The sequence below is a fragment of the Vanrija albida genome (assembly GCF_041260175.1).
Source record: "Vanrija albida strain AlHP1 chromosome Unknown contig_7, whole genome shotgun sequence".
In the NCBI taxonomy this organism is placed as follows: domain Eukaryota; kingdom Fungi; phylum Basidiomycota; class Tremellomycetes; order Trichosporonales; family Trichosporonaceae; genus Vanrija; species Vanrija albida.
In genome coordinates this window covers 427500-453075 of record NW_027191426.1, presented here as the reverse complement: position 1 = coordinate 453075, position 25576 = coordinate 427500, and the positions used below count along the sequence as shown (strand labels likewise).

Sequence of the window (25576 nt, the reverse complement as noted above, 5' to 3'; positions counted from 1 at the left end):
AACGGGTGCGCTCCTGGCGGCATCTAGCATTCCTCAGTTTCGCGCTGGCCCAACGAGGTCTGCCCAAAAGGCCAAAAACCACTTGCCCCGACCAGGCCAGGTACGGCTGGCGCTACGACGCGCGACGTCATTCCGAGTCGCCCTTGGTCAGCGCCCGCCCACCCCTGCCTGCGCTCTCTGCTCAGGGCAAGCCTTGTTGCAGTTTTGCTGTTCTCGAAGGGTGAGTGGCGTCGGCCAAACGTTTGGGCCGAGACGCTGGTCCCTAACGTTCCGCTTTGGTAGTCCCCCTGGCTTTACGGCATGCATCCGACTCCCCTCCCTCATCTGTACGTTCAGACCGCTGACTTGAAGGCCCAGACGCACGAATCCTTTACACTCTCGGCTCGTACGCCCTCAGCCATAGGGGCTCGTACTCCATTCACCGCGTACGACGTGGGCCGCCTGCGCCTGCGACCAACACCAACAGTGTGGGTAAAAAAGTTTGAGTGAGTAAGCCTTTTGGCTCTTCCGACGAGGGTGAAACGAGAGTGCGCGGGGCGCGAGGGAGGGAAACCGGGAACCGAATCGTTTAAAAAATGTGCCAGGTGTGGTAACACAATCTGTTGGATGCCGCACGGGTTTCATGCCCGCGGCTTAATCGCAACAACGTATCGCGGCGGCGGCGGCGGTGTGGTGCGAGCCAAAGTCAAAGCTCGCCGCCTGCCGTCTGCCGAACGCCGGTGCCCAGATTTTGCCATGTTGTGGTAGAGCCTGATGTGGCGCTCCCGCGCGACCCCACATCGCAAACCACAAACTCACGCGCATGTTTTGGGCCCTGGGACGAGGGGCTGCAGGGCCCGAGGACAAGAGCGACATGGGTGCACATGCCTTGGCAAATGTACCCCTCGCTGTTGCCCACATGCTTCCAAGTGTCTGGACCTTGCTGCACGCCCACTACCTCACGCGAGAGTCACCGTTTGTATACGATCCCTATCCCTAACCCTACAAACAGACTACATTCAAGCCACGGCACCCGGCGGCTAGACATTGGAGCATCGACGCCTCAAACTTGAACCTTCTCCGCTTCGGTTGTTGGTGGGTTGCGCATGTGGCCGACGCCGCCCTCCGCCCCCTCCGCTAACGGACACAGTAGCCCAACGTTGCCGATCAGTCACGTCGTCAACTTTGGATACATACAACCTCCGCGCTCGTGGACACACACCCACGCATACCCGCAACTACACGCGTGCCCAGCACTTGCGTGCTCCCCACCCAAGGGTAGGGGTTTGAGACCTTATCCTGAACAAGGATCTCCTAGGTGCGCGGCCCGAGCCGCCGGCGACAACACGGCCGGCTACGGCTGATCGGCAGCTCCAAGAGTCTAGCTTGGGCTAAAGTCGGCCAAGGTCCCACCCACGGCCAACCACACTTGCATCTGCCAGCAGACCACCAGGCCACCAGGCGGTGGCTCCCCGATCTCGGCGCTTCAGGGAGCAAGAGCCCAGGAGCCCCTACCCCGACCCCCCCGCGCGCATCACGCCCAACATGGACAACCCTCCTCCTCGTCAGCCCCCCTCTGGTCATCTGTCGCACATACTTCAACACTCCCCTCAACACCTACCACCACCGCCGCCGCTGCCATTGCACCACCCACCTCACACACGTACTCTCCCTCCAACCCTACGTACCGACATCATTCCTGGCCACGCTGGCCCTAGCCGGTACGACTGCCAACCGCCCCCTCGTGTGCCGCCGCGTGCCACCCTTCCTCCTCTTCGCCCGCCGCCTCTGGAGCCTTATGTAAAGACGAATGAAGGAGGCCAGGTGACAAAACCCAAAACCTGGCAAGGACCTGATCCAAGGTCTCTTCCTAAAGTAATGGCGATTCCTGTCCGGCACCATCAAGCAGAAGCACCTAGGGTCCCCTTCGCCAAAACGACCGACATGCCAGACTCGGTGCCGCCGACCCACCGCCAGCTCGCCACTCATGAAACTTCAGCCACAGACGATCAAACAATGCATCGGAAAGATTCAACCGACTCTCAACCTTCACGAACATCCAACGCATCGCAGTCGACGAGCAACTCGGGAGAGTTTGCCTTGGAAGGCATGTCGGGCTCACAACACACGCGCGACCGCCCAGCGGGTGATGAACCCGCTGGCCGGCGCAACGCGCCCGACGACCGCTCCTCGCAGCAAGCCGCGTCTGAACCTGCTGGTCAGAGTCAGTCGCCCCCTCGTGCACGCCGCACTCGAGTTTTGATGACTCGAATGCAGTGGACAGCTCTCAACAGGCTTTGGGACCAAGTAGGTTACCGTGCTGTTTGCCCGTGTTGACTCGGGTCAGACCATCTTTCCAGCGACCGCTGAACGCGAAGGCCTCGCGGCCGAAATTGGGTTGACCCCTCGTCAAGTTCAGGTTTGGTTTCAGGTATGCTAGTGTGGTATCCTCTGATCGTTTCACTGACAGTATGGACAGAATCAACGACAAAAGAGGCGGCGAGAGAGGGAGACGGGCGAGGATGCTGGAGGAGAGGATGGGCCCGGCGACGAGTCGACTGGCCCTTCCAGCCGCAGCCCGCCGGCCGCCTCAGACGGTCTGTCCTCCTGGGGAGGTGGCGGTCAAGCCTCCGTCTCTTCGTCAGGCTGGAGCGTGTACAACGAGACGGGCCCCTCTGCGTCCTCGGCCAGGCATCGCGCCGAGACGTCGCCGTTCGACCCCCGTCAACAAGGTCCATCATACCCATATCCTCCACGGTCTCATCATCTTGGGCATCCTTCCTCGCATCCTTCATCATCTTCATACCCTACGCTTCAACCTCTGGCAACAGTGCGGTCTGAACGCACGTCTCCCTCGCCGTTCACGAGCGGTCCACCACCCTTGGCTCCCCAGTATTCTCGCCTAGACGCTACCCGACCAAGCCATACCCAACAGCATCGCTCTCCTGTCGAGCCGCTCTACGACCCATACTCTCAGCATCCTGGGCAAAGTCCCAGCAGTGACCCTCACTTTTCGCAGTCTTCTCGCCACCCTCAGCAGCAGCCCGACCGGAGGGCTACGGCGCCGGCCGACTGGGGTGCGCATCGTCCAATGCTTGGCCTTGGCCAGGCGCGGCCCCGATCTCACTCGGCCAACGTGCAGAGCCGCCCGTACCCAGCTGGTCCGTACACGACCGGTGGGCATGGTGGCCTCGCACCTTCTGGCCGCATGGTCAATAATCCGCCGGCTTTACGGTCCTCTCGATCTCCGTCTCCGCTGTTACGACAGTCGCGGTTTGGTGGCGGTGGCGGCGGAGGTCAGCCGTCGTCTTCCTCTGCTCCTACGGCGCCGCGTCCAAGACAACATTCGCCACCGCGTGTCCACGGTCCGAGATCGGAGGCTCCAGACTTTGAGTATGGACAGAGGTACGCATACGACGAGGCACGCGGGTCCCGTCACCTGTGGCAAATGGGACGGAGCAACGCTGTGCCTCCGGGTTCAAGCCCTGCCCGAGTGACCACACTGTCGCCACCGCCCTTGACACCAGTCGGTCCATCGGGGTCGTCGTCGTCTTCGCGGACCGCGGGGGGCTCGGCGGGCGTCGCACCGCCTCGCATGTCGAGTCTACCACGTTCTCTGAGCATCCACATGATCGATCGACCTCTGAACCATACGGGTGAAGCACCGCCGCCGCTCTCGCCCCCCGATCTGTTGCCACCGCGCACCTTGCAGCAGGACGACGCACGGGCGCCGATACGGTCGTCGTCATCACCCGGACTTGTCGGCAGCGGTCGCCAAGGACCACCACATGGTGCATCTACAGGAGCGGGCGCTGGCCGCTCGTCTCCGTCGCCCACGCTGCCCAGCCTCGCAAGGCTGCTTAATTAATCGAGGTGGCAAGGTCACTTAAACTTTTCGCTCTCTTTTTTGGTCAAGACAGGAACCGGAATAGCATGCGAGTGCGCCGCACGGACGACGGACTTGGTCGAAGGACGACGCGTGCGTGTCGTCGTCCGTCTGCCGGCGTCATTGTCACACGGTGCAGGGCCGCTCTAGGACCTGGTTACGTCGTTGTGCCCTCGTGATAGCATGGTGGCGAGGAATCCAATGTCTCGTTCTCGCTGTTCGCCTGTACCAACACTGCAACAAAAAACAATCTGGACTCTTTGTTGTCGGCTGCCGAGATGAAGTCGACAACCTGCATCAATCAGATTCTATACCCCGCCTACTGTAGATCGCTACCATGTGCTATTAGACGTCGCTCGCCCGTCCGCCCGTCCCACGTCGCCGCCTCCCAATCAGGCATCTCGGTGTCGTAATAGGTACGCGTACCAACAGTAACCGTGGGCCCAAGGCACGGGGACCCCGCCGCCAGGCCGCCAGATGGGACCAAATTTGCGAACCCACGCGGCATCGACTGACGGCACAACCACCTCCCTCACTGCATGCAAGTCTTGTGTACTTTTCTCGAGCCGAGCTGTGGCGGCTGGCGGGCCGACGGCAACAGCGGGTCGGTCGGCCCCCTTGCGTCGCAACGCGACGGGCAGTAGTGAATCAGGGGAGCGGCAGCGGCAGCGGCAGTGGCGAGGGCGAGGGCGAGGGCGAGGGGAGCAACGCAACGTGCATGTCTCACGGCGGCGCAGCAGGGGCTTGGCCAGACTGACGTTTGCTGGTGGGCAGAATCGCGGGATCCACGAGTGGTGTAGCATGGCATCATGGCACGACCGGCAGACGGCGGTGTATACAACATTTTGGTCTTGGTAGAGCCGTGGCTGTCGTGCCGAAGGGCAACGGCATCAGGCGGCGTCCACCGAACAAGATAGGGGCCTTTGCGACCCTGCGTCGTTCTGGGCCGGCGATGCGTGTCGTGCTGCTGCTACCCGCGGGCGAGGAGCGGGGCGACAGGAGAAGAGGACACGCAGCGCGCAGCGCGCAGCAAGGACATGCAGACCTTGGCATCGTCAGTGCCCAGCAGGCATGCAACAACACGTGGGCGGCGCAGCATGGTGCAGCGGCGCGGTGCGATCGGGCTGGCTGGCTCACCCAGGCTCAGCTCCGATCTTACCGGAGGAGAGCACGCCGCCTGTCTACAGAGTCGGACGACACGCAACCGCCCGCCCGGCATTTCCACGTTTCCGGCGGACTGGGACAGCGCGACAGCGCGACAGCTGAAACAAGCGCCCCGAGTCGTACTCGCGCGTGTGGGTGTGTGTGTGACACCTCACCCCGCTCGCCTACTCAAGTCGTTGATTTTTGCCTGATCCCTCCTGTCGCGCTGCCAGCGACATGCCGCACCCATCTTCCAATGGAACCAGCGCCGCTCGAGACGAGATCTACGGCTCGGCTCGCTTACTCTGTCTGCTGGCTGGCTGCATGCATTCCGCGAGCGGCCCCGCATGGGCACGGTGCATTCGCAAGAGTGAGATCACGCCGGAAACTCTAACGCCTGATGCTGCTGCCTGCCGCTGTCCCCTCCCCCCGCCCGCAACACCACCCCCTCGAACGACCACCTCCCCCTTTTGCGGGACGGCCTGCCAAGCCTACGTGCCCAAGTTGGGGTGCCCAAGCCGAACAGCCCCCGAGGTCGATGCCGCCGACGCCGACGAGCTCGCCAGCTGGCCGGGGCGTGCCGAACGCGCCGCGCCGAACGCCGACTTGGCCGCCTACCATCCCCCTCCGCCCGCCCTCGAGGCCGACACCGCTGGCACGGGTGGGCTTGGCAGGACGCACCGCCTGGCCCCGTGTCCTCGTCGCCTCCTGACACGAGTACGCACCCCCTCGCCTACCCCTCACCTTGGTCGCATCGGCCACATTGTGCGGCGGAATGCTGCCCCCCCGCGTCAGGTGACCGAGCCGAGCCGAGCGACCACCTACCCCTGGTTGATTGTCCGATCAACGTCGGGTCGTCAAGCTGCAGCAAGCACCAATCTCCACTTTCCTGGCTCCGAGGCGGCCCTGTGTCCCCCCGACGAGGAGGCCCACGACCACGACGACGACGACTGCAGTAGCGGCGCCCGCTGACTGCTCTGCCTGCTAGCCTGCTCCCCTCGCCTGCTCCCCTCCCCTCCCCGCCGTCGCTTAGTCCACGTTCCGGGCCTTAATACCTCTTTAATCCACTTGTGAGACATGGCACCAGCGACCAAAATGAAAAATGGCAGTAGCGTGACGGGTTACCAGTTACCACCAGGCCACCAGGCTACCAGACGCCAGCCCAGCTCGACTAACTGCTCGTCGCGCTCCACGCGCCGCCGCGCCGACCTCGGCACACTCTTCGGCAATCCTCTAGCACGCCCGTATGCATTTCATAGAACGCCCCCGCCTCTACTTGGCCGCACAACTTGCCGGCATAATAGCCTTGGCCACATACACTACACAGTGGCGGCCTGCTAACGGGCCTGGCCGCCTTCCATTCGCCAAACCTTGATTACGCCGCTCCGGTCGGCGCTCACAATGCAGCTCGAGAACGGAGTTTCGACAACACCGAGCGCGCACACCGAGTCGTAATGAGGTCGCAGTGGCTGTCGTTGTTGGTTGGCAGCGTGGGCGCTCCGAGGAACACCAGGGCCAGGAACATCTGGCGATGATGCTAGCCCACTAGGCGTCGTCTTCGAGTTGGCAAGTGTGTAGAACAGCTGCGGTGTGCTAGAACCTGCCGGCGTCGGACTAGCCTTGAAGCCGACGTCCTTCTCACGCTGAGAGCCACAAATGACAAACCCGTCGCTGGGCCGCGAGAGGTCCCAGTAACGGATCACACGGTCGTCTCCCGCCGTCACCATCCAGCCCGGTCGCTGGCCACCAGACGGGCCAGAGCGTTCAGAGGCACTGCCAGAGGCACTGCCAGAGGCACCTCCGCCACTAACGCCGCTCTCGGCAGACTCGCGGTGCGCGCTTGGCCCCGTCAACGAGGCAAATCCTTGTCCGACCAGAACGGACTGGACCGAGGTGATGTCGTTGCTGTCGAACGTGATGGTCGGGACTCCCCCACGGCCCCCGGCAAGTTCTGCAATGAGCTCCGACTTGGTGCTCAAAACATCAGCCTGCTCGCGGGCAGGAGCGCGAGAGCTGGGCCGTGTTGTTCGGACTTCGTACGACTCGACAAGGCGGCCAGTTTCAATGTCATACGTCTCAACCAGGGGCCCGCCACCGCTCCCGTCAGAGCTGCTTGCACCTCCAATGGCTGTCGTGTCATGACTGGCGTTGCCGGTTCGGTCGATCGAGGCCATGACCCATCGCCCTCGACCTTGGTTGGGGTGCAGCGCAAGTGAGGTGACGCCGCCAGACGCCGACCAGGATTTAAGGAGCAGGCCGAATCGAAGGTCCCAGAGACTCAGCGCACCCGTGACGGTGCCGACAACCAGCCAATGCTGGGACGGATACACGGCGCTGACAGGGCCAAGTTCTTGAGGCTGATACAGCTTGGTGCGCAGCTCCATCGTGCGCATATCCAGAACACCGACCATACCGGTTGACGTCACAATGAGAAGGGATGATTCTGAGTGGGTCAGCGTTCATTACCCAAACATAACTCACCGTGAAGATGCGACACGTGCATCACATAGCCATCGGTCTCGCTCGTCCTCCACGTGCGAATAACTTCGACGCTCTTGTATTTTGCAGATGAGCCAGTGGCAGCGACATGGACGCGGAGAATAGACAGGCTGCCATCCTCGGCGGCAGCAGCCAGACAATGCGTCTCGTCAATTCGGCACATGCTCCGGACTGGTGCGTCCATCCGATACGTGAGTCGCGGTCTTGCCGCGACGGTCCGTTCGAGGCGAGCAATATCCCAGATCAAAATGCTGCTGTCCTCACTGGCAGTCGCAAAGAACACCTCGTCGGGCGAAGTCACGATCGCCGTCACTGCACCAGTGTGCTGGGGCAGATGCGCGATCATAGTGACCTGCTTCGGGGACGACGACGCAGCCCGCGCACCGCGCTTGCGGTGCGAGGCCACAACTCGTGGCCCAAAGTCGAGGAGTGGCTCGCGATAATTTTCCAAGTCGACCTGCTCGAGGAAGGCGCGAACGCCAGGGTCGGCGCCTTCGTAGGTACTCGCATACGGAGCCAGAGGTCCTCGCACCGGTGTCGAAGAGATGGGGGTGCTTCGCCCAGAAATCGCAGCAGGTACAGCCACAGTCTGGGCAGGCTCGTCGTGAATGGTCGTTGTGCCTACTGCGGTCGTCGTTACTGCTGCGACGGCTGGGGCGGCCTTTGAACCAAGCCGGTGTCTGCCACCAGGTGGGGGTGCGGGGTCCACGGTGGATGAAATGGCTGACTCGGAAGGGCTTCCTGTGAGCGCCACATCGGGGCGTTCGCCACGTTCGGTCGAGGCGCGGCTTGGCGGTTCCAGTGACGCCAGCCGCTTTCTCACTTCCTCCAAGGGGTTGGCTCCGTCCCCGGCAGCACCGCGCGCGCTCCGAGAAGCGAACGAGGTGCGACGTGATGGTGTGTCGCCCGCTAGGTCTGGTCGCAAGCGCTTCAAGTCGAGCCTCGCATCGACGACGCCAACCGTGCGAGGCGAGATGAACACCGTTTGTGGTGTTACACCGAGCTCGATGAGCGATATTGATTTCCCCGTCGTCAACTTCGATTCCGGGAGAACAGGGACATCAGATCCTTCGCGACTGCGACGTCAGTCAAATTCGGCAAGTGGCAGAAAGTCGCCGCCGGTGGTTTCATCGGTGGGAGCAAAACAGCGAGGTGGGCAAGTGGTGATGTAGTCACACGGGTACACGTACGCTCGACTGGCATGAGCCTGCTTGGAAATGAGGTCGCGAAGGGCCACGATTTTCTTCTCATCCTTAGGGCTGATGCCCTTGTCCTTGAGCTGTGGACTAGTGGCGCGTGAGCTAGTCTAGTCTCCGATTGCCACGTACAACTCATTCCCCCCTTTGCTGGTGGCAGACTTGGTCAACGACGCCTTCGCAGTCGAACCGGAGGGTGGGGCCGACCAGAATCCCGGTGGTGAATTCTGAAGTGCCGCGGATTTAGCCAGCTGCAATGTGGCGCGTGATAGCTGAATGCTGTAAGTTTGTGGCAACGCAGGGTTGCAAATAACGTTTGCCGTGACGTAAAACTCACAGGAGGGACGAGTGCGCTCAGGATAGACTCTTCGTCCAGGGTCAGGACATCCGCCCGCAGGGCCGTCCTTACTGATGGGTACAGAATGCACCAAACATCTGATTGGGGAAGGTTTCGAGCAGCGGCCGCCACGAATCCAGCGGCTCCCTGTCGTATCCAAGTGTTGGGGTGGTAGAGGAACCCTTGGATGACGAAGAAGACGTCCCACAGGCGCATCCGTGGCAGTAGTCCCAGTGAGGCGAGACTGGACAGCGAGCCAATGACACGCGCCACAACCGCCTCCTCCGGGTCGGCGAGCGCCTGCATCATGAGAGGCAGCACATACTCGTCGATGGCACGGATGCCAATGAAGGCGCCGACAGCGACAATGCCATCAAAAAATGCCAGTCGCAGCTGCCAGTCGCGGTCGTTGAGGTAGGTCATTATGTGCGACAGAACAACCTCGCTCGACTTCTGGCGGCCGAAGAAGAGGCATAAATCCGAAATAGTCGAGAGCATGCCCCGCTTGACGAAAGGAGCGCTGTCGACCAAAAGGACAGACGCCTGGTTCTCGATGACGGTTTGTATTTCTGCGAGCAACGCGTCGTAGTCTGCATCCCCCAAGGGCTGAACACCGTCGGCGCCGTCACCCGGTTGGGCAGCCTGGCAGAGTTCCAACATGCGGACAGCTTCGTCCGCGAAGTGAACCAACGCCCGGGCATATGTCGCTCGAACAAAAATGTCTGGGTCATTTGCCAAGTTCCCGGTTTGCGGCAGCAGGTACTCTGGAATAAATGTCGCGTTGTGCTGAGAAATCGACTGCACCGATTCGACCTGGAAAGAAGCGTCAGCACTCTGTCGGTGGGTCGGGAACGGAAGTGAGCGCCGTCTACTCACAACAATAACGAGGGTCCTACATGCCTCAGCGCGAACGATAGGGACCTCATCTGACAGGAGTTCGACGACAAAGGGGACCACCCGATCAACCTTGTCCTCGTCCATCAAAAAGGGGCACAGATTGAGGAACAGCTTGAGGCCATGCAGCCTCGAGCTCGGCGACAGGGCATTGCGAATTGACGACGTAACAATGTTGAGGAGAAGGAGGGCTGGGCCGTCTTTCGTCAGCCTGATTGACATGTTCAACTACTCACTTTCGTTCACCCCTTTTCCTTCCAAGTGAACACTGATCGAATCCCATTGCTCCAGCATCCGGTCAATCTTGCTACCTGGAAGAGTCGACACCCTCTGCAGGTACTCCGGTTCGGAGGAGTCCGGCAGCTCTGCAAGTTCTGTTGCGTAGTCCTTCAAGAAGGTGTAGAAGTACTCAGGGAAGATGGTACCCCGGTACGTCGAGAGGATGCGATCGAACGTGGGGCGCTCACTGGGCTCCCTCGAGAGCATAGACGCAATCATCGACTGTTTCGGGGTCAGTGTTGAGCCGAGCAATGAGGCAGAACAGCAGATCTACTCACCTTGACGTCCTCGCCCTCCAGGTTGTCCAGAATTCCTCCCAGGCCAAGGGAGCCATTCCGATACGCGAAGAGCTCGGAAAGGTTGAAGACTGTCCGACCATCGGTCCAGGTTTCGGCGAGGACGCAGCCAGCCGAGAAGACGTCCATTTCTTCGGTGACTTTTCCATCGCGCTTTTCCCAGGAATCGGCTCCGCCGCTTGTTCCAGGTTCAGAGGTGGCTGCAGCCACTGCGGCCGCTGCCTTGTCCTGCGCAATCTTCGAATTGGCTTCGTAAAACCTCTCTGGCGCAATGTAGCATGTTCGACGGGCCGATGTGTCAAAGAAGAACGCGAAATCGGACGGATCATCCAGTGGCAGGTACGTTGGCTTGAATGACGACGAGAAGTCGGTCACCAAGACCGTTAGGTCCGAGGTGATGAGCACGTTGTCGGTCTTGATGTCTCCATGTGGAACCTAACGTTTCTAAGCATCACATCGGGGAAAAATTGTGCCGTGCTCACCTTGTTTGTTCTCGCATCTCGCAGGCAGGTCAAGAGCTGAAATGCTATCCACTTCTTCTCAATCTCGGTGAGGTAAGGCTGGGTGCTGAGTTTGGGTCAGGGACATTCCTCAAACATCTCAAATGATGGTGGCAACAGTCGAAACGTCTCAAATGACGTCTCAAATGGGATGCAGCGGCGGCCGAAACATCTCGAATGGAATGCGGCCGAAACACGCAGATGAAGACGGATGCCCAGGTGCGAGTCACAGCCTGGCCAGATGTACGACGCAAGGACACGGCGGTCAAGGATGACGACGGTGGCACGACGGCGGCGCAGGCTGCGTCATCGTGGATAACAATCTCGGGTCAAGATTTGTGTTGCCACCCAACATCGTCATCCCCTTGCCGGGGGTCGTACGAAGGAGTCATGGTTCTGGGTCGAACCGAGCGGCGCACTAACCTCAGACGATCGTAGAGACTTGATCCGACCCATTGGCGGATGAGGTAGCCGGCCTTGTCCGACTCGATGAAGTTTGCGTATGTGTTGACATTTGGGAGATGCGCGAGCGCGTCTCTCTCAGCTGTGAGGTTAGTTGAGTCCTAATTAGTGATAATGAAGCTGTCGATGAAGACAGGCGGGGAGACTCGTGGGGAGACTCTGACAAAAGAGCTGCGTACAAGAGCCGCCGGCCCCATACCGTGCCACGGCGATTCCCGGCTGCCCGCACTTGGCCGTTCTCGCCGATTTTGGGCGTGAACTTGCGGAAACTCCAGGTCGTGTTCACGCTCGAGATGAAGGTCTCCCACCCCGGTTCTACTGGCGGCAGTGGCGGTCAGGTGGATGCGGAATGCGCCATGCTCCAGCAATCGCCATGCCCCCCGCAATCGCTCCACCTTAAGCGCCACCAAGGGTGCCGAGGGTGACGAGAGAGGGAGTCTTCGTCCACGACGTGGGTTCCAGGACCTCTTCTCAATCCAGCACACGAGCCCCTCTTCCTGATCAAAAACACCGGAACCTGAGAACTGCGCGGGCCAAGTGGATCCGACTCCTAGATCTCGGGGAGATACACCACCCTAAGATCTGTTCCACCTGCCCTCACGCCCGAGAGTGCGCAGAACTCACCCTTCAAACGCCGTTGAATGACTCTCAGCGTCATGTTGGCGTCGGGTTTAATGAAGATCTTGAGCACGAGGGGGCCGTTCTTGTGCCGCAACAGGATAGTCTTCATGAATCGCGATGACGACAGGCTGTGAGGTCAGCATCTGAACGCGTAGCGTGGTGTCACAAGCAACAGGCCGCGGCATGGCGTCGTAGCTCCAAGTCAGGCGCAGTGAGAGGTCAGACCATCCGCGCCGCGGAGGAAGACGGTAGAGGGAAGACAACGAGGAGGGAGCCGAGCGACGAGAGCCGGTGCGGCATCCGAACCAGGCGCCGAGTAGATCTCCGCCTCGTCGTCATCGCGCCACGTTCATTGAACGTAGAAGCTTCTCTTAGCACTTGGCGCCGATGCGCGAGCGAGCATGGAGCCGGCGCGCACAGTCGTCCACGCCGGGGACGGAGAAGGAGCACCATCCCCGCCCATCATCGGCGGGTGTCCTCTGGCCACGGGGCTCATCTCACGCGAGCAGCGTCACAGGCATGTCCGGTGATAGTCCCGAGTGGAGTGGGAATCGGCGCAGCAGCACTTGGCAGGTCCGCCAAGACACTCACCTCTTCTCGTAGGAGATGTCGGTCCCCAGGTCGGAGACGTACGAGTCGAGCGCGGTCGAGCTACGGGGCGTCAGATTTCGGGTCTGGGATCACATCCGCTAGCTGTTGGCCCTGTGCGTCCATAGGGTGCCCTCGCCATGACGTGCGGGCTGCTGCAGAGGCTCAGGCGACTCACGCGCGAGCCATCGAGGAGATGTTGCCCATCGTTGGCCGGTGCTCGCTTGGAGCTCGGGTAGCGTTTGCTCTGGGTGTGTCGGTGGGGCCTTCTGTCTAGCTCCTGTCTCTTGAACCCTGGTATCGCCGAGTAGGTATAGGTGTGCAAGCTGTCGTTGTTTGAATGAGGTCTTTATAGATTGTTGATGAGACTGCGAGTTGAGCGGCGAACTCGGGTGAGAGACATGTCATCACTGCTCCGGGGCCCCGGTTTACGTAACACCACCCCGGAAGCCTTTCGAGTGACGATCCCTCCCCAAAGGTTTGCAACATGATACAGGTGATGCATACGATCGTGTCTAGATGGCAACATTGCCCCAGGCATGCTCCTTGAGCCACTCCCCACCATGCTCGTCATACTCGGCTCGTGTGACCCGGGACGCTTTGGCCTCGGCGCTTGACGCCCACTCGGCCATGCCCCGCCAAGCCTCGAGGCGAGGGTCACCCCCATCAACAGTTCCGAGAATCTTGAGCGGTTCTCGGAATGGAAGCACGGGCGTGAGTGTGTTGCGCATCCGAGGAAGAAGGTTGGGAAGCTTGGTGGAGCCTCCCGTGAGGACAACGCTCTGGTGCGAGTGTCAGCAGCTGCTCAGACCTTCCAGCGGCCACCCACCTGCATGATCCTCTTGCGCACGTCGTCCTCAAAGCCGTTCATGAGCCAGCCGGCGACTTCACCCAGGCCCGCGGAATCAATGCCAAACATAGACGGCTGGAACCACGTCTCGGGCACGCGGATGCGCTCGACGTTGAGGTGGATCTGGTAGCTCTGCTCCATCGAGTCCGAGTCGTACCTGCCATCGGTGCCGCCGCGAACAAAGGCGTTGAGCAGGGCATTCTTCACACGGACCTTGCCCTCGAGCGTGTCGTCGTCGGTGAAGGTAGGGTCGTACTGCAGGAGACGGCTCTCGATGCTTTCCAGCTGGGCGAGGTCGTCCTCCTCGGCCTCGGAGTCGTCCTCCCCGCCAATTTCGCGGTACACAGCCCAGTCCGAGTCGTCGCGACCGAAGCCATCGTCCTTTTCTGCCACAATCAGCACCACGTCGTTCACGCCAACCTACCCTCATCGCCCTTTTTCCGCTTCTTGCCGCCATTCGTGTCCGCGGCCAGCGACGCGATGGACTTCATCCTGTTCTGAGCGGCTGCCGACTTGCGGTCGCCAAGCTGTGCCCTGCGCTTCTTGCGTTCGCGGATGCGCTCAATGACCTCGTCCTGCTCCTCCTTGAGCCTGGAAGACCACCCTTCGAGGTTATTGGTCCTCTCTTCGTCCTCCTTGCGCTGCTCCTCCTCCTGCGTTTGTCAGTAACGCCGCCTCTTCGGGCTGCTCACCAATCGCTCCTTCTCCCGCTGCTTCTCCTCACGGATCTTGACGCGCGCCTCCCATCCAGCCTTCATAAGCTTCTGGCGGCGCTTGTCTTTGATCTCCTCTTCCGTGAGCTCCTCGTCGGGGCGATCCACAAGTGGGAACGACGGCTCCTCCTCCGGCTCAGGCTCCTCGCCCGCCGCGCGGCGTTGCTTTCGTCGAACTTCAGCATCGGTCTTGGTGACCCACGCCTCTAGCTCTTGCTCAGTGTCGAACGGTGTGACCTCGCTGACCCGCTTCAGGAAGTCGGCCTTCTTCAGCTTTGAGCGCTCGGCCAGGATAGTCTTGTACTCCTCAAGCTCGGCGACTTGAGCCGCAAGCTGGGCAGTCAGCATTGGGCTCAGCCCTGGGGGCTTACCTTCTCAGCTCGTTGCTTGGCCTGCATGTCCTGCAACCTCTTGCCCTGCTCTCGCCTCCGTTCCAACGCAGCCGCAATCTCCTCTTCGGTCTTCTCAATGACTTCCTGATATGTGTCAGCCGCTTATGAACCCACTCGTCGTAGCTAACATACCGGCTGGTTGAACGGGAACTGGATGACCTTGGTCTGCTCCATCATCTTCACAGGGTCTGCCAACGAGCGCAGTTCGTCGTCGTAGTCGGAGGAGAAGTAGCAGGTTTCTCGGTACATGAACTGCATGGGTTAGCGCCTAGCGCACGCAAGAAACCAACCGTCGCTTGCGAGTTGGTGACCTTGACGGGGAAGCTAGGGTACTTGAGCTGCGTGAGCTTAAGCATCAGGTCAGCCGCCTGTGCACCACCCCAAGGTATCCTGGCACCGTCAGCGGGCGCTAAGTCGACAGAGACAGCGACCTACCTCTTTGCTCGTGAGAGGATGCCCTTTCCGTCAACCACGGGAATAATGGTGCTCGCGTTGTGGCCGAGGTTGACCGCCAATCCATCTTGCTTCTTGTGTCGCGAGAAGGCGAAGAGCGAATCGATTCCATACGAGACCTCAGGTGCGCCGTACAGCTCGAACAGGATCTCTGAGGTCACTGAGACGGTCAGTCTGGCTGCCCCGGCCAAACATGGCAGCACCCACTCGCTCGCGTGAAGATCGGGTTTGCTAGCCGCTCAGTCATGACGATGGGGTGCTCGATGTTGCCGGTGTCGATACCGAGCGTAAGGAACGTGTAGTCCAGTGCAGACTCCTGGTTGAATGTCAGTTCCGTTCAGCGACAAGGCAGCTCCAACTGACCATCAAGTCACCGTGGATGAGCATGTCCCCATCGAACATGGACCTGCCGTTCGAACGCGAGTTGGCGTCCACCTCCACGTCGTTGCCGAACAGCAGCGTGTTCCTCAGCAGCTTGCGGTCGCGGTAGCGTGAGACAACGTTGGGCCTGTCAATGTACGGCGTGTCCATGGTCGAGAAACCCGCCCGCCAAGAGTGTGATCCTGGCTCTGTCAGCTGGCTGAAGCCGCCAAAGCACACAGCATCACTCACCATTGTCGATGCAGATCGCTGGGTCCTTGCCGTCGAGCGAGTGGTAGTCGAACACGGGCTGGGGCTCTCCAGTGAAGTGATTTTCCGGGAGGTAGATGACGTTGTCGGGTGTCGGGGGAGACGACGAGCTCGCTCGAGGCTCGGTCTTGGCGGCCATCGTGGAGGTGAGTTGACTGCCTTTGTTGTGTGATGGATGTTGATGGTGGTTTGGGTGAGAGAGGAAGAGGGAGAAAAGGCCGGGAGGTCGAGGTTGAAAGGCGACGGGCGGCGCGTTGTCTTGCTTGGTCGTCAGTTATCGAAAGAGGGAAGGGGGGAATGGGCCGTGCCTGAGTTTGGCTCGGGGGGAAACAAAAGTGGAGGGAGGACATCACGCGTCGCCTTACATCTCGCTGTTACATCTTCCTTCCTTCATTGCTGTACCGTCTCTGCACGAGTGAGGTGAGCTTGTCTTGGAAAGCCTAGCTGACATGACAGTCAGGAGGCCTCCTCACAGCCTGGCACCGAATCATGCACAGGCATAGTACCCGTGCACGACTCGCGGCGATGATCATCCGCCTGGCGACATCGTCCAGGCGGCATGACTTTCGAACAGCGCGGCGATTCCTGGAACTATGGCGGCCGCCAGCATGGGCGACTGGTGTGAACGTTGTCCGCAATGCTGCGACATCACCGCGCGTCGGCGCACGCTCGCGCTCAAAGTCCAAAGTCATGCTTGCCGACCTTCCCACGAGCAAGTTGGACGACGAGGGGAACACTGTCGGGCCGTTGGAAGCGTTCATCGACACTCGGCCGAGTCGGACGAAGAAGGACAAGAGTGTGTTTTTCATCAGCGCTACCTTAAAGCTCACGCTCCAGGCAAGGAGCCACCCGAACCCGCAGAACCTTCGCCATCGGGCCAGTCAACGTACCAATACGACGAGGCCGAGTTCCTCGCCGCTGTGGAAGCCGGAACTGTGCCCGATACCCGCCTAGCTCGTGTGGTCTGGACCAACTGGAAGCGCTTTCCCGACTGTATCCTCCTGACCCAAGTCGGCCAGTTCTACGAGGTGAGCTTGGCTCAAGCCCATGGAGCTGACCGCAGTCGTACTTTGAGCCAGCTGTTCAACTCTCTCGCGTGCTGGGTATCAAGCTCACGTCCAAGACGTACAAGGACCGCCGGTCGTTCCCCTTCGCCGGGTTCCCAACTCACCAGCGTGACAAGTACCTCAAGCTCCTCGTCCAGGACTTGGGGTACACCGTCGTGCTCGTCGAGGAGGACAAGGACCCGCGGGCGTTGCCGAGCAAGGTGGACAAAGATATCCCGAGGAAGGTCGCACGCATCGTCACTCCTGGCACATTGGTCGATGAGAGCTGGCTCGGGGGGAATGAGAGCCGGTATCTCTTGGCCATCACTATGGACCAGTCCTCAGCAGTCGATGGGGAGGATACGGCGAGCGCCGGCGCCGACACCGACGCCGACGCGGATCCCAACAGCCTCATCCCTCTCCACCTCGCATACGCCGACGTTTCAACGGGCGACTTCTTCATCAAGGAGACTACCGTTGCGCAGATCGAGGACGAGTTGACCCGTATCGCTCCGCGTGAGGTTGTCCTCGATGCTAGGCTACGCGAGGTGTGGCTCTCCTCCGCGAAGAGTGGCTCCTCGGCAGTGAACAGCTTGATGAGCTTGTTGCGGGTCCTCGGCGTCCATGTCTCGTTTGCGAGCCCGACGCGTGAGGAACAATCACCAGCACCATCGATTACCAACCTTGAGCGCGAGGTCATCGCAATTCTCCGACACCACTTGCAGTACGCACTGCGCGACTCAATGCCGGCCATGCCTGAGAATGCCGACGAATTCAACCGCGAGTCGTCTTCGGCGCAAATGCAGATTGACGCCGCAACACTGCATGCTCTGGAGATCCGACATGCGCTGCGGCCTGGAGGCCTAGTCGCGACAGGCACCTCCACCGCCCCGATGGGATTGTCGGCATCACCACTGAGTGTCCGCGGCACTCTCCTCTCCGTCATCTCAAGGACTGTGACTGACTCGGGACACCGTCTCCTCAAGCGTACACTGAGCGCTCCGTCAACTTCCCTGCCTCTCATCAACTCGCGCCTCTCCCTGGTGGCCGCCTTTGTTGAGCGTGAGCCGCTGCGGACCGACTTGCGTGACGCGCTGCGAAGCATGGGAGACATCATGCGCATCATTCAACGGTTCCGCGCGAACCGCGGAGACGCAAGCGATGTGTGGGATGTCGCGCTCTGGATCCGCAGCGTGCAGAGCCTCGTTGGGCGCGTCCAGCTCGCGGTAGATCTTGAGCCGAAGAGCAGGAAGAAGCGCAAGGACGGAGGGCAGGTCGAGGGCCGAGATCGGCTCATCGAGCTCATCGACGACCTTGCACCACTCACTGAGCTAGCAACGACCATCGAGAAGGCTATCGACCAGACGTGCATCCCTTCCGCGCAGATGCCAGACGACGGGAGCGATGATGCCTCAAGTGCAGCAGAGAACGGGGGAGACACGCCTCCGAAACCTTCGAGGTCAAGATTCAGCCGTGAAGAGGAGGTGCGCAAGCGTGAGGAAGAGATGCGGGCGCTCTGGTGGATTCGGCCAAAGTGAGTGGGCTGTCTTTTTCTGTAGCGGTCAGCTCATACTCATTTCAGATTCTCGCCCGAACTTGATGACCTTCATCGCCGCCTGACGCGGTACTCTGCTGCGCACCAGAAGATGGAGCTCGAGATGAGCGAGACATACAACGCCCCGACCCTCATGCTCGTCCGCAACATTGTCCACGGGTTCGTGGTCAACGTGCGCAAGAAGACCGAGTATGGGCTCTTGGAGCGGTCAGGACTGGTGCACACCGTGGGCGAAACGCGATCCGGTGGTAAGAAGTACGCGTACACCGAGTGGTCGAAGCTTGGGCACAAGATCGACAAGGCGCGGCAGGAGCTGGAGATGGAGAAGGCACGGGCGCTTGCTCAGCTCCGCGCTCTGGTTGTTGAGCAAGCGAGCGCGATCCAGCACAACGCCGAGCTTGTGGACGAGATCGACCTGACCGCGGGATTTGCGCAGGCGGCTGTGGATCTCAACTACAAGCGACCGGTGCTTCATGAGGGGTGAGTCCACGGCTGTGGGCCATGCGCTGACTAGACAGAACCAGCATTGCGATCACCAACGGACGGCACCCGTCGGTCGAGGCTGGACTACGCGCTTCAGCACGCATGTTCACGCCTAACTCGACAATCATGAACTCAACGAGCCACATGCACATTATCACCGGCCCGAACCAAGGTGGCAAGAGCACGCTGCTGCGTCAAACAGCCGTCATTGCGATCCTCGCCCAGGCAGGCTCTTTCGTACCCGCGGACCACGCCGAGATCGGGGTCGTGGACAGAGTGTTCAGTCGCATTGGCGCGCGTGATGACCTGTTCCGGGACCGCTCGACGTTCATGCTCGAGATGGTCGAGACGGCGGCGATTCTAAAGCAGGCGACGCCGAGGTCGCTGATCCTCATGGACGAGTGAGTGGGCTGGGAGGGCGGAGCTGACCGTCAGGATTGGCCGTGGCACGACCCTCGACGCGGGCATGAGCATTGCCTACGCTACGCTTGACTACATTCTCCAGCATATCGGCTGCCGCACACTATTCGCCACACACTATCACGAGCTCGCGACCATGCTGGGCGCCCCGGCGGCCAGCCCGACCAGCACGCACGTGGACACGTCCGAGGCCGAGGCTGACGGGCGGGTGCGCGACGGCGTGCGGTTCTTCTGCACCGACGTGGACGAGATGGTGGGTGGGAGCTGGGGCGAGAGCTGACAGTCAGGATGGCGCGTTCAGCTACTCGTACCGCCTGCGACCAGGCGTGAACTACGACTCTCACGCGATTGTAAGCTGTCGCCCAACGCCCAGCTGACCTTCAGAAAGCAGCGCAACTCGCCGGCATGCCCGCGAGCTTTCTGGCCACGGCCGAGGCCACGCTCGCCACGCTCGGCCAGCTGCAGCACAAACAACACCCAGCACAATGATACCCAAATACATTACTAGCTATAGATACACACCACCTGCATTACACTTTCTTGACGCGGCTGCACTCGTGCCAGTCGGCGTGGGCGACCGACCACTCCTGCGACTCGATGAACGAGTCGAGGTCGCAGAGGTGGTACTGGGCGAGCGGGGAGGAGCGGCACGCCATGTGGTCGATGCGTGCCGGTCGATCATTTATCAGCGCGCGGACAAAGGTCGAGCGGCGGCCGTCGTCGCCGGCGCGCAGTGCGCGCGCGGCCGGTGTCCCGAGGCGACCCGTGCCGACGTCGACATAGGGGTCGCAAGTGACGCGCTCAAAGGCCCAACGGGCGCCGAAGGGGATGAGCTCGGAGAGGACCCAGCGGCGCGTGGTGGGGTCGTCTGGCAGCTCGGACGTCGGGAGCTTGCGGCGCATCTTGCGAATGCCAAGCGCCGTGAGGATCTCGATCATCTCGTTGTCGTGGGTGAAGTCGACGAAGACGCGCTTCCCGCCAGGCGGGAAGGTGGCGGGGTCGGCGTCGAGGGTGCGGTTCGTCGTCGTGTGGTCGGTCGGGTGCGTGTCCTGCAGGCGGGCGAGCAGCTCGTTTACGTATCCGGCCTGTGTGTGAGCTTCTTCAACGTGAAACCAGCTCTCACCCCCATGGTCTTGCCAAAGCGCTGGAGTCAGCAACCCAGCCCACAAGGAGCCACTCACCCCGCCCTCGCCGACGCGGTACCACCGCTCCACGTCGGCGCCGTACCCGACAATCTCCCACTCGTCCCTCGAGAGCACCTTGCACCACCTGCTCCAGCCCGACCACGTCTCGCGCGCCGTCGTGTCGTACCCGCACATGTCGGCGATGCGGCGCACGTCGTCGGGGTCCAGAGGGGGCCGGGGGCCAAGCAGGCGGTTGAGGCGGTCCGCCGTGGGCTGGAGCAGCTTTGCTACCGCCGCGCGCTCGCGGCTCCCTGCCGGCGGGTCGAGCGCCTCGAACGCCGCGCACGAGTGCACGCTGAGCGTGCTGTTGACGCGCTGGCCATCAGCGAGATTCCACACGCCACGCACCTCGCCCTCTGGGATGACGACGTCGGGCGCCAACACAGCCCCGGAGAGGTTGAAGTCACGCCCGTAAAACCCGTCGAGGAAGAAGCGCGCCGTCTCGACGACGCGCCCCCCGCCGCTGCTGCGCACGAACGGCTCGAGGCTATATCGCCCGGCGTAGACCTTGCCCGAGTCCCACGCGCTGGGGTCAGCCCTGCCCCATCGTCAAACTCACGCCCGCCGGCCCTGGTCCGTCAGCTCGCCCGCGACCCAGTCGGCGAGCTCAAAGTCGGCACTGTGGAGGAAGTGCAGCTCCTGGTGGTTGGTGGGAACGCGGACCGCGCGGTCCGCGAGCTTGGCCAGCGTCGCCTTGAGATGCGCCGCCGCGTGCGGCGTGGGGTAGCGCCCCGTGTGCCTGTGCAGCTGGGGCTCAGCTCCTTCCCCATGAGCCCACTTACCACCGAGACCTGGTCGACCACACAGCCCTCGGGCAGGCCGCGCGCGCCGCCGCCGTGCCCGAGCGCGCGGTACGCGGCATAGGGGCCAGTGTTGCGCCACCACACGGCCTCGAAGCTCTCGCGCGGGCCGCCGAGCGCGTCACACAGCCACGGGAGGGAGCACCCGCCGCTGAGGTTCCACGCCGCGAGCGCGATGGCGGCAAACAGCACGAGCGTAACGACGGCGGGGAGGAACTGGACGGGCGGGGCGCGCCGCGGCTTGCGCGCGCCGGGGGTACCTGGCCGGCTCGAGCGCGACGACGCGCGCGAGGGCGTGAGCAGCGGCGCCGACTCGGAGCGCTGGGGCGTTCCCGGGCGCGCGCGGCTCGCCGAGCGGCTGGACGAGGCGGACATGGTGAGTTGCGATGGCGAGATGGGGGTGGCCTGGCTATTTTAAAGTTGGCGTGGGTGCGTGCGATCGCAGAAGATAACGAAAACGTGCGCCCTGATTCCGTATGGTGGCGGTTTCCAGCTCGTTTTCCGGCCGACTTTGGGCACGTTTTCCGGGTCGGTTCAAGGGCTGGCCGTGGGCGTATGCTGCTGCTGGGCTGGCGGCTGCCCCAGAGGGAGTTACCAGCAGCGCGTGTCTTCGGGCTTCAAGTCAACCCAGCTCCAAGCTGCGCAACACTCCATCCCACCCCACTGCCTCGCGCTCGCGCTGCGCGCTCGCACTCGGCCTCGCACTCGGAAACGTTCATCGGGTATACAGACTATATTTTCATATGTTCAATGCAATGTTGTACAGTTGGATGCACTATGCTGACAGAATGGAGACGATGGAGAAACAAAACGCGGCCCAGGCTGTGTTGGAACAGCAATCTGCCCGCCAAAGCGAAGCAGAAACAGATATCAACTCTTTACGAGTGAACCCACTGGGCATTGAGGCTGTCGGCCCACGACGCGAGGCCGGCCGGGCCGGCGGCGACAAGCGTCGAGCTCAGGTCGGACGGCGTGCGCGTGTGCACGCCCAGCCCGGGGCCGCCGAGCGTGGTGAGGTACGGCTCGGCGCCAAGGCCGCGCAGGTTGGCCAGCAGCTGGTCGAGGTTGGCGTCGTCAAACGTGTCGGGCACGAGGGTGACGGCGCACCCGCCGCCGCCGGCGCCCGTGAGCTTGGTGGTGAGGTTGAACGGCGCGGCGGCGGTCGCGGCCACCACCGCCTCGAGCGAGGGGTGGCTCACGCCGAGGGTGCGCAGGTGGCCGTGGTTGTCGCGCATGAGCGTCTCGAGGCGGGACACGAAGCCGTTGCGGCTCGTCTTTGTCGAGCCGTCGAGCAGGCCGCGCGCCTCGTCGGAAATGTCCTGGATCTGGCCGAGGACTGGGTCGACGACGTGCGGCTCGGCCGCGCGCTTGGCCGCCACGCCGGCGACGAGCGACTTGGTGTCGCGCGGCACGCGCGTGTTGGTGAGCAGGAGGCGGATCGAGTCAAACCCGCGGATAGAGTCCATGCCGCCCTCCTTGCCCTCGATGGCGCGCGTAAAGGCCACGGCGCCGCCGCGGACCGCGACGGCGTTGTCGATGCCCGACGGGTTGCCGTGCAGCACCTTCTCGGCGAGGAAGGCCCAGCTGTCGACGTCGTCGACGTGCGAGGGGTCGATCGAGCCCGCGTCCGGGACGTGCACGCGCTCGTGCGCGATGAGCAGGGCCGACGCGACGCACGTGCTGAACGCGGCTGACGAGCCGAGGCCCGCGCCGATGGGCAGGTTGGCCGAGACAGTCAGCGTGGTGGCCGGGCTGGGGGGGTCAGCGAAGAAGCAGACGCCGCACTCACGCCTCGGTGCTCTCGCGGGCAATGGCCATGAAGAGGTACAGGAAGGCGATGGACGCGCTCGCGCCCGTCTTGGTGGGCTTGTCCTCGGCGACGAGCTTCTCAAGCGCGACGAGGAGCACGGGGTCGAGCTTCTCGTCGGCAGCAGAGCCCTCGCGCGGGGGCACAAGGTCCCAGGGGAGCGAGGAAATGTCCCACACGTGCTCGGCCTCGAGATCGGGGGCCGTGATGGCAACCTTGCCGTCGGTGCGGGGGGCGAGCACACCGTAGCAGCGGAGGTTGAGAGACGTGGCGATAGCAGTCTGCATAAATGTAGCAGGTAAGACAACAATGTATGAGTTTATGTGAGAATTTGCTTCTTCTGTATCTAGTCCGATTGTTCACCCACCACGCCGTGCACGACTGCGTGCTCTCCAAACAGGATGACCTTTCCGGGGGCCGAGACGACAATGTCCGAGTCGATCGTCTTGACGCCGTCGAGGGCGAGGCCGCGCGAGACGCCGTCAATCAGCGCCTCGACGTTTGGGCGACGAAAGTAGCGCGCGCGCTCAATGCCCCACTGGCTGGGGTTCTCGCGGAAGACCTCGGCGAGCTTGTCGGAAGACAGGAGGGTGGGGTCGACGTTGGGGACAATGGCGCCCGAGGCGATGAGGGCGTGCTCGAGGTCGTCGAGCAGGTCGCGGGGGTCCTCGATACCGACACAGAGACGGATCAGGTCCTCTCGCAGGCCGCGCTCGGCACGGATGTGGGCCGGGATCGACGCGTGCCTGGGTGGTCAGCTTTGGCTCGGCTCCCGAACTCTGTGATCTACTCACGACATGAGACAAGGCATCGAGATGAGCGAGTTGACAGCACCAAACGACACGGACACGCCCCACAGACGGGCGGCCGAGACGACGCGCTCAGAGAGCTGCGTGTCGTCGGTAAGGACGGACAGGACGGCGCCGGCGCCGCTGGCCTGCTTGAAGTGGACGTCGCGCTTGGGGTGGCTCTTGAGGCCGGGGTAGTGGACCTTGAATCCGAGGGCGTCGAGGTAGTTTGCGACGATCTGGGCGTTGGCCTGCTGCTTGTCCATGCGGAGGGCGAGCGTCTTGACGCCGCGGAGGAGGAGGAACGAGTCGAAGGGGGCGAGACCCGAGCCCATGGCGTTGATGAGCCAGGCAATGTCCTTTGACGCCTGGGGGTTGCCCGTGGCGATGATGCCGGCCATGACGTCGTGGTGGCCCGAGAGGTACTTTGTCGCCGAGTCGTACACAATGTCGGCGCCGAGCTCGAGCGGGCGCTGGAGGTACGGCGAGAGCATGGTGTTGTCGACGACGACGATGGCGTCGGGCGCGGCCTTCTTGACAGCGGCCGAGATCTCGGCAATGTCGGCGACCTTGAGCAGCGGGTTGGTGGGCGACTCGAGGAGGACCATCTTGACCCTGGGAGGTTGTCAGTGGTGCTTCATCGCACGAGTGGCGCGAGGGGGGGACGAGTGGGCCCAAGCGGCGGCTGCGGCGGCATTGGATTTGGATTTTGCCTCAGGACAAGCCTCCAGAGCCGTGAGATGCCAGCCGCCAGCCGCCCCCTCCCCAGCCCGAACACGACTCACTTGTTGCCCTCGCCAAGGTGGGGGAGGAGCGCGGCGACGTCGGTCGTGTCGGCGTGCCTCACGTCGACGCCGCCATGGCTCTTGGCGTACGTGAGCAGGCGGTTCGTGCCGCCGTACAGGTCGTCACCGGCGAGCACCGTCTCGCCGGGCTTGACGAGGCGGAGGATGACGTCGAGGCAGGTCATGCCGGTGCTGAGCGCGAACGCCTGGTGGGCAGAGTAGATGCGGGCGAGGTGGCTCTCGAGGCCGCCGCGCGTCGGGTTGCCCGAGCGCGTGTAGTCGTACTGGCCGTCCATGCCCTTGAAGGTCGCCGTCTGGAAGATGGGGACCGAGCTGGCGCCGTGGGCGTTGTCCGAGCCGTCGACGGCGACGACCTGGGTCGCGAAGCGCCACTTTGCGGCGCGGGCCGCGTGCCCGTCCGAGTCGGCCGGCGACTTTGCGCTGAAGATCGAGGTCGCGAGGGACGACTCGGCGGGCGAGTGCGGCGCGCTGCTGCCGTCTACTGTCGACATTGTAGTTGGATGGAACGATGGGGTGAGGGGAGATGCGATGGGGCTGGGTTTTTCGATTGGGCCGTGGGTCGTCGTGGGTGTGGGTGGGTGTGGGCGTCGGCGTCGGCGTCACTCGTCTGTCCTCGCTCTAGAGTGGAAGGAAACAAAGAGGTGGATATTACAAAGCCGTCTATGGTGTAGTTGTCGATGCTGCCTTGTCCGTCGGCCTGTCGCTGTCGCTGCTCCGAGAGTCGCTGTTGTCGAGTCAAGAGTCACGTCGCCGTCCGCCCAATTGCCCATACAACTCCCCTGCGTGTTCGCTTGTGGCGTGCTCAGTGGCACGACTGGCGACGCGCGCACGCAGCCGCCGCGGGCGGACAGAGCCGACCCCACTCATACACTTCGGGATTCTGGGCATCCCATTTTCCAATTGACAAAATTGCCCCCGCTAATGACACGTATTCGACCTCGGAACACCCGGTGCCCCGCAGTTGAATGA

At 62.2% G+C, this 25576-nt stretch overlaps 5 protein-coding genes across 5 annotated transcripts; 1 reads left to right on the top strand and 4 right to left on the bottom strand.

Annotated features, from left to right (window-relative positions):
* Positions 1–6345: 6345 nt before the first annotated feature.
* Positions 6346–12887, bottom strand: VPS15 (Serine/threonine-protein kinase; the record flags this gene model as incomplete). The annotated part of the gene is made up of 13 exons (XM_069357008.1): positions 6346–7451; positions 7490–8583; positions 8698–8793; positions 8836–8975; positions 9041–9853; positions 9917–10134; positions 10171–10435; positions 10492–10944; positions 10992–11076; positions 11433–11553; positions 12096–12220; positions 12684–12743; positions 12859–12887. The coding sequence occupies 13 exons, from the start codon at positions 12885–12887 to the stop codon at positions 6346–6348; spliced, it is 4605 nt and encodes a 1534-aa protein (XP_069204945.1).
* A 308-nt stretch (positions 12888–13195) lies between these two features.
* Positions 13196–15857, bottom strand: ARP5 (Actin-related protein 5; the record flags this gene model as incomplete). The annotated part of the gene is made up of 11 exons (XM_069357007.1): positions 13196–13462; positions 13510–13916; positions 13955–14183; positions 14223–14576; positions 14615–14719; positions 14768–14887; positions 14926–15025; positions 15071–15248; positions 15296–15404; positions 15452–15651; positions 15701–15857. 11 exons carry the CDS (start codon positions 15855–15857, stop codon positions 13196–13198), a joined length of 2226 nt encoding a protein of 741 aa, XP_069204944.1.
* A 551-nt stretch (positions 15858–16408) lies between these two features.
* On the top strand, positions 16409–19711 carry Q8F55_008617 (uncharacterized protein; the record flags this gene model as incomplete). The annotated part of the gene is made up of 8 exons (XM_069357006.1): positions 16409–16514; positions 16556–16746; positions 16782–18298; positions 18347–18799; positions 18838–19203; positions 19238–19475; positions 19510–19572; positions 19607–19711. The coding sequence occupies 8 exons, from the start codon at positions 16409–16411 to the stop codon at positions 19709–19711; spliced, it is 3039 nt and encodes a 1012-aa protein (XP_069204943.1).
* Positions 19712–19752: 41 nt separating this feature from the next.
* Q8F55_008616 (uncharacterized protein) lies at positions 19753–21581 on the bottom strand (the record flags this gene model as incomplete). The annotated part of the gene is made up of 6 exons (XM_069357005.1): positions 19753–20307; positions 20346–20366; positions 20404–20721; positions 20755–20932; positions 20966–21153; positions 21189–21581. 6 exons carry the CDS (start codon positions 21579–21581, stop codon positions 19753–19755), a joined length of 1653 nt encoding a protein of 550 aa, XP_069204942.1.
* A 503-nt stretch (positions 21582–22084) lies between these two features.
* STR3 (cystathionine beta-lyase) lies at positions 22085–25098 on the bottom strand (the record flags this gene model as incomplete). Its single annotated transcript, XM_069357004.1, has 5 exons — positions 22085–22958; positions 22996–23294; positions 23381–23759; positions 23808–24416; positions 24587–25098. 5 exons carry the CDS (start codon positions 25096–25098, stop codon positions 22085–22087), a joined length of 2673 nt encoding a protein of 890 aa, XP_069204941.1.
* Between the last annotated feature and the right edge of the window lie 478 nt (positions 25099–25576).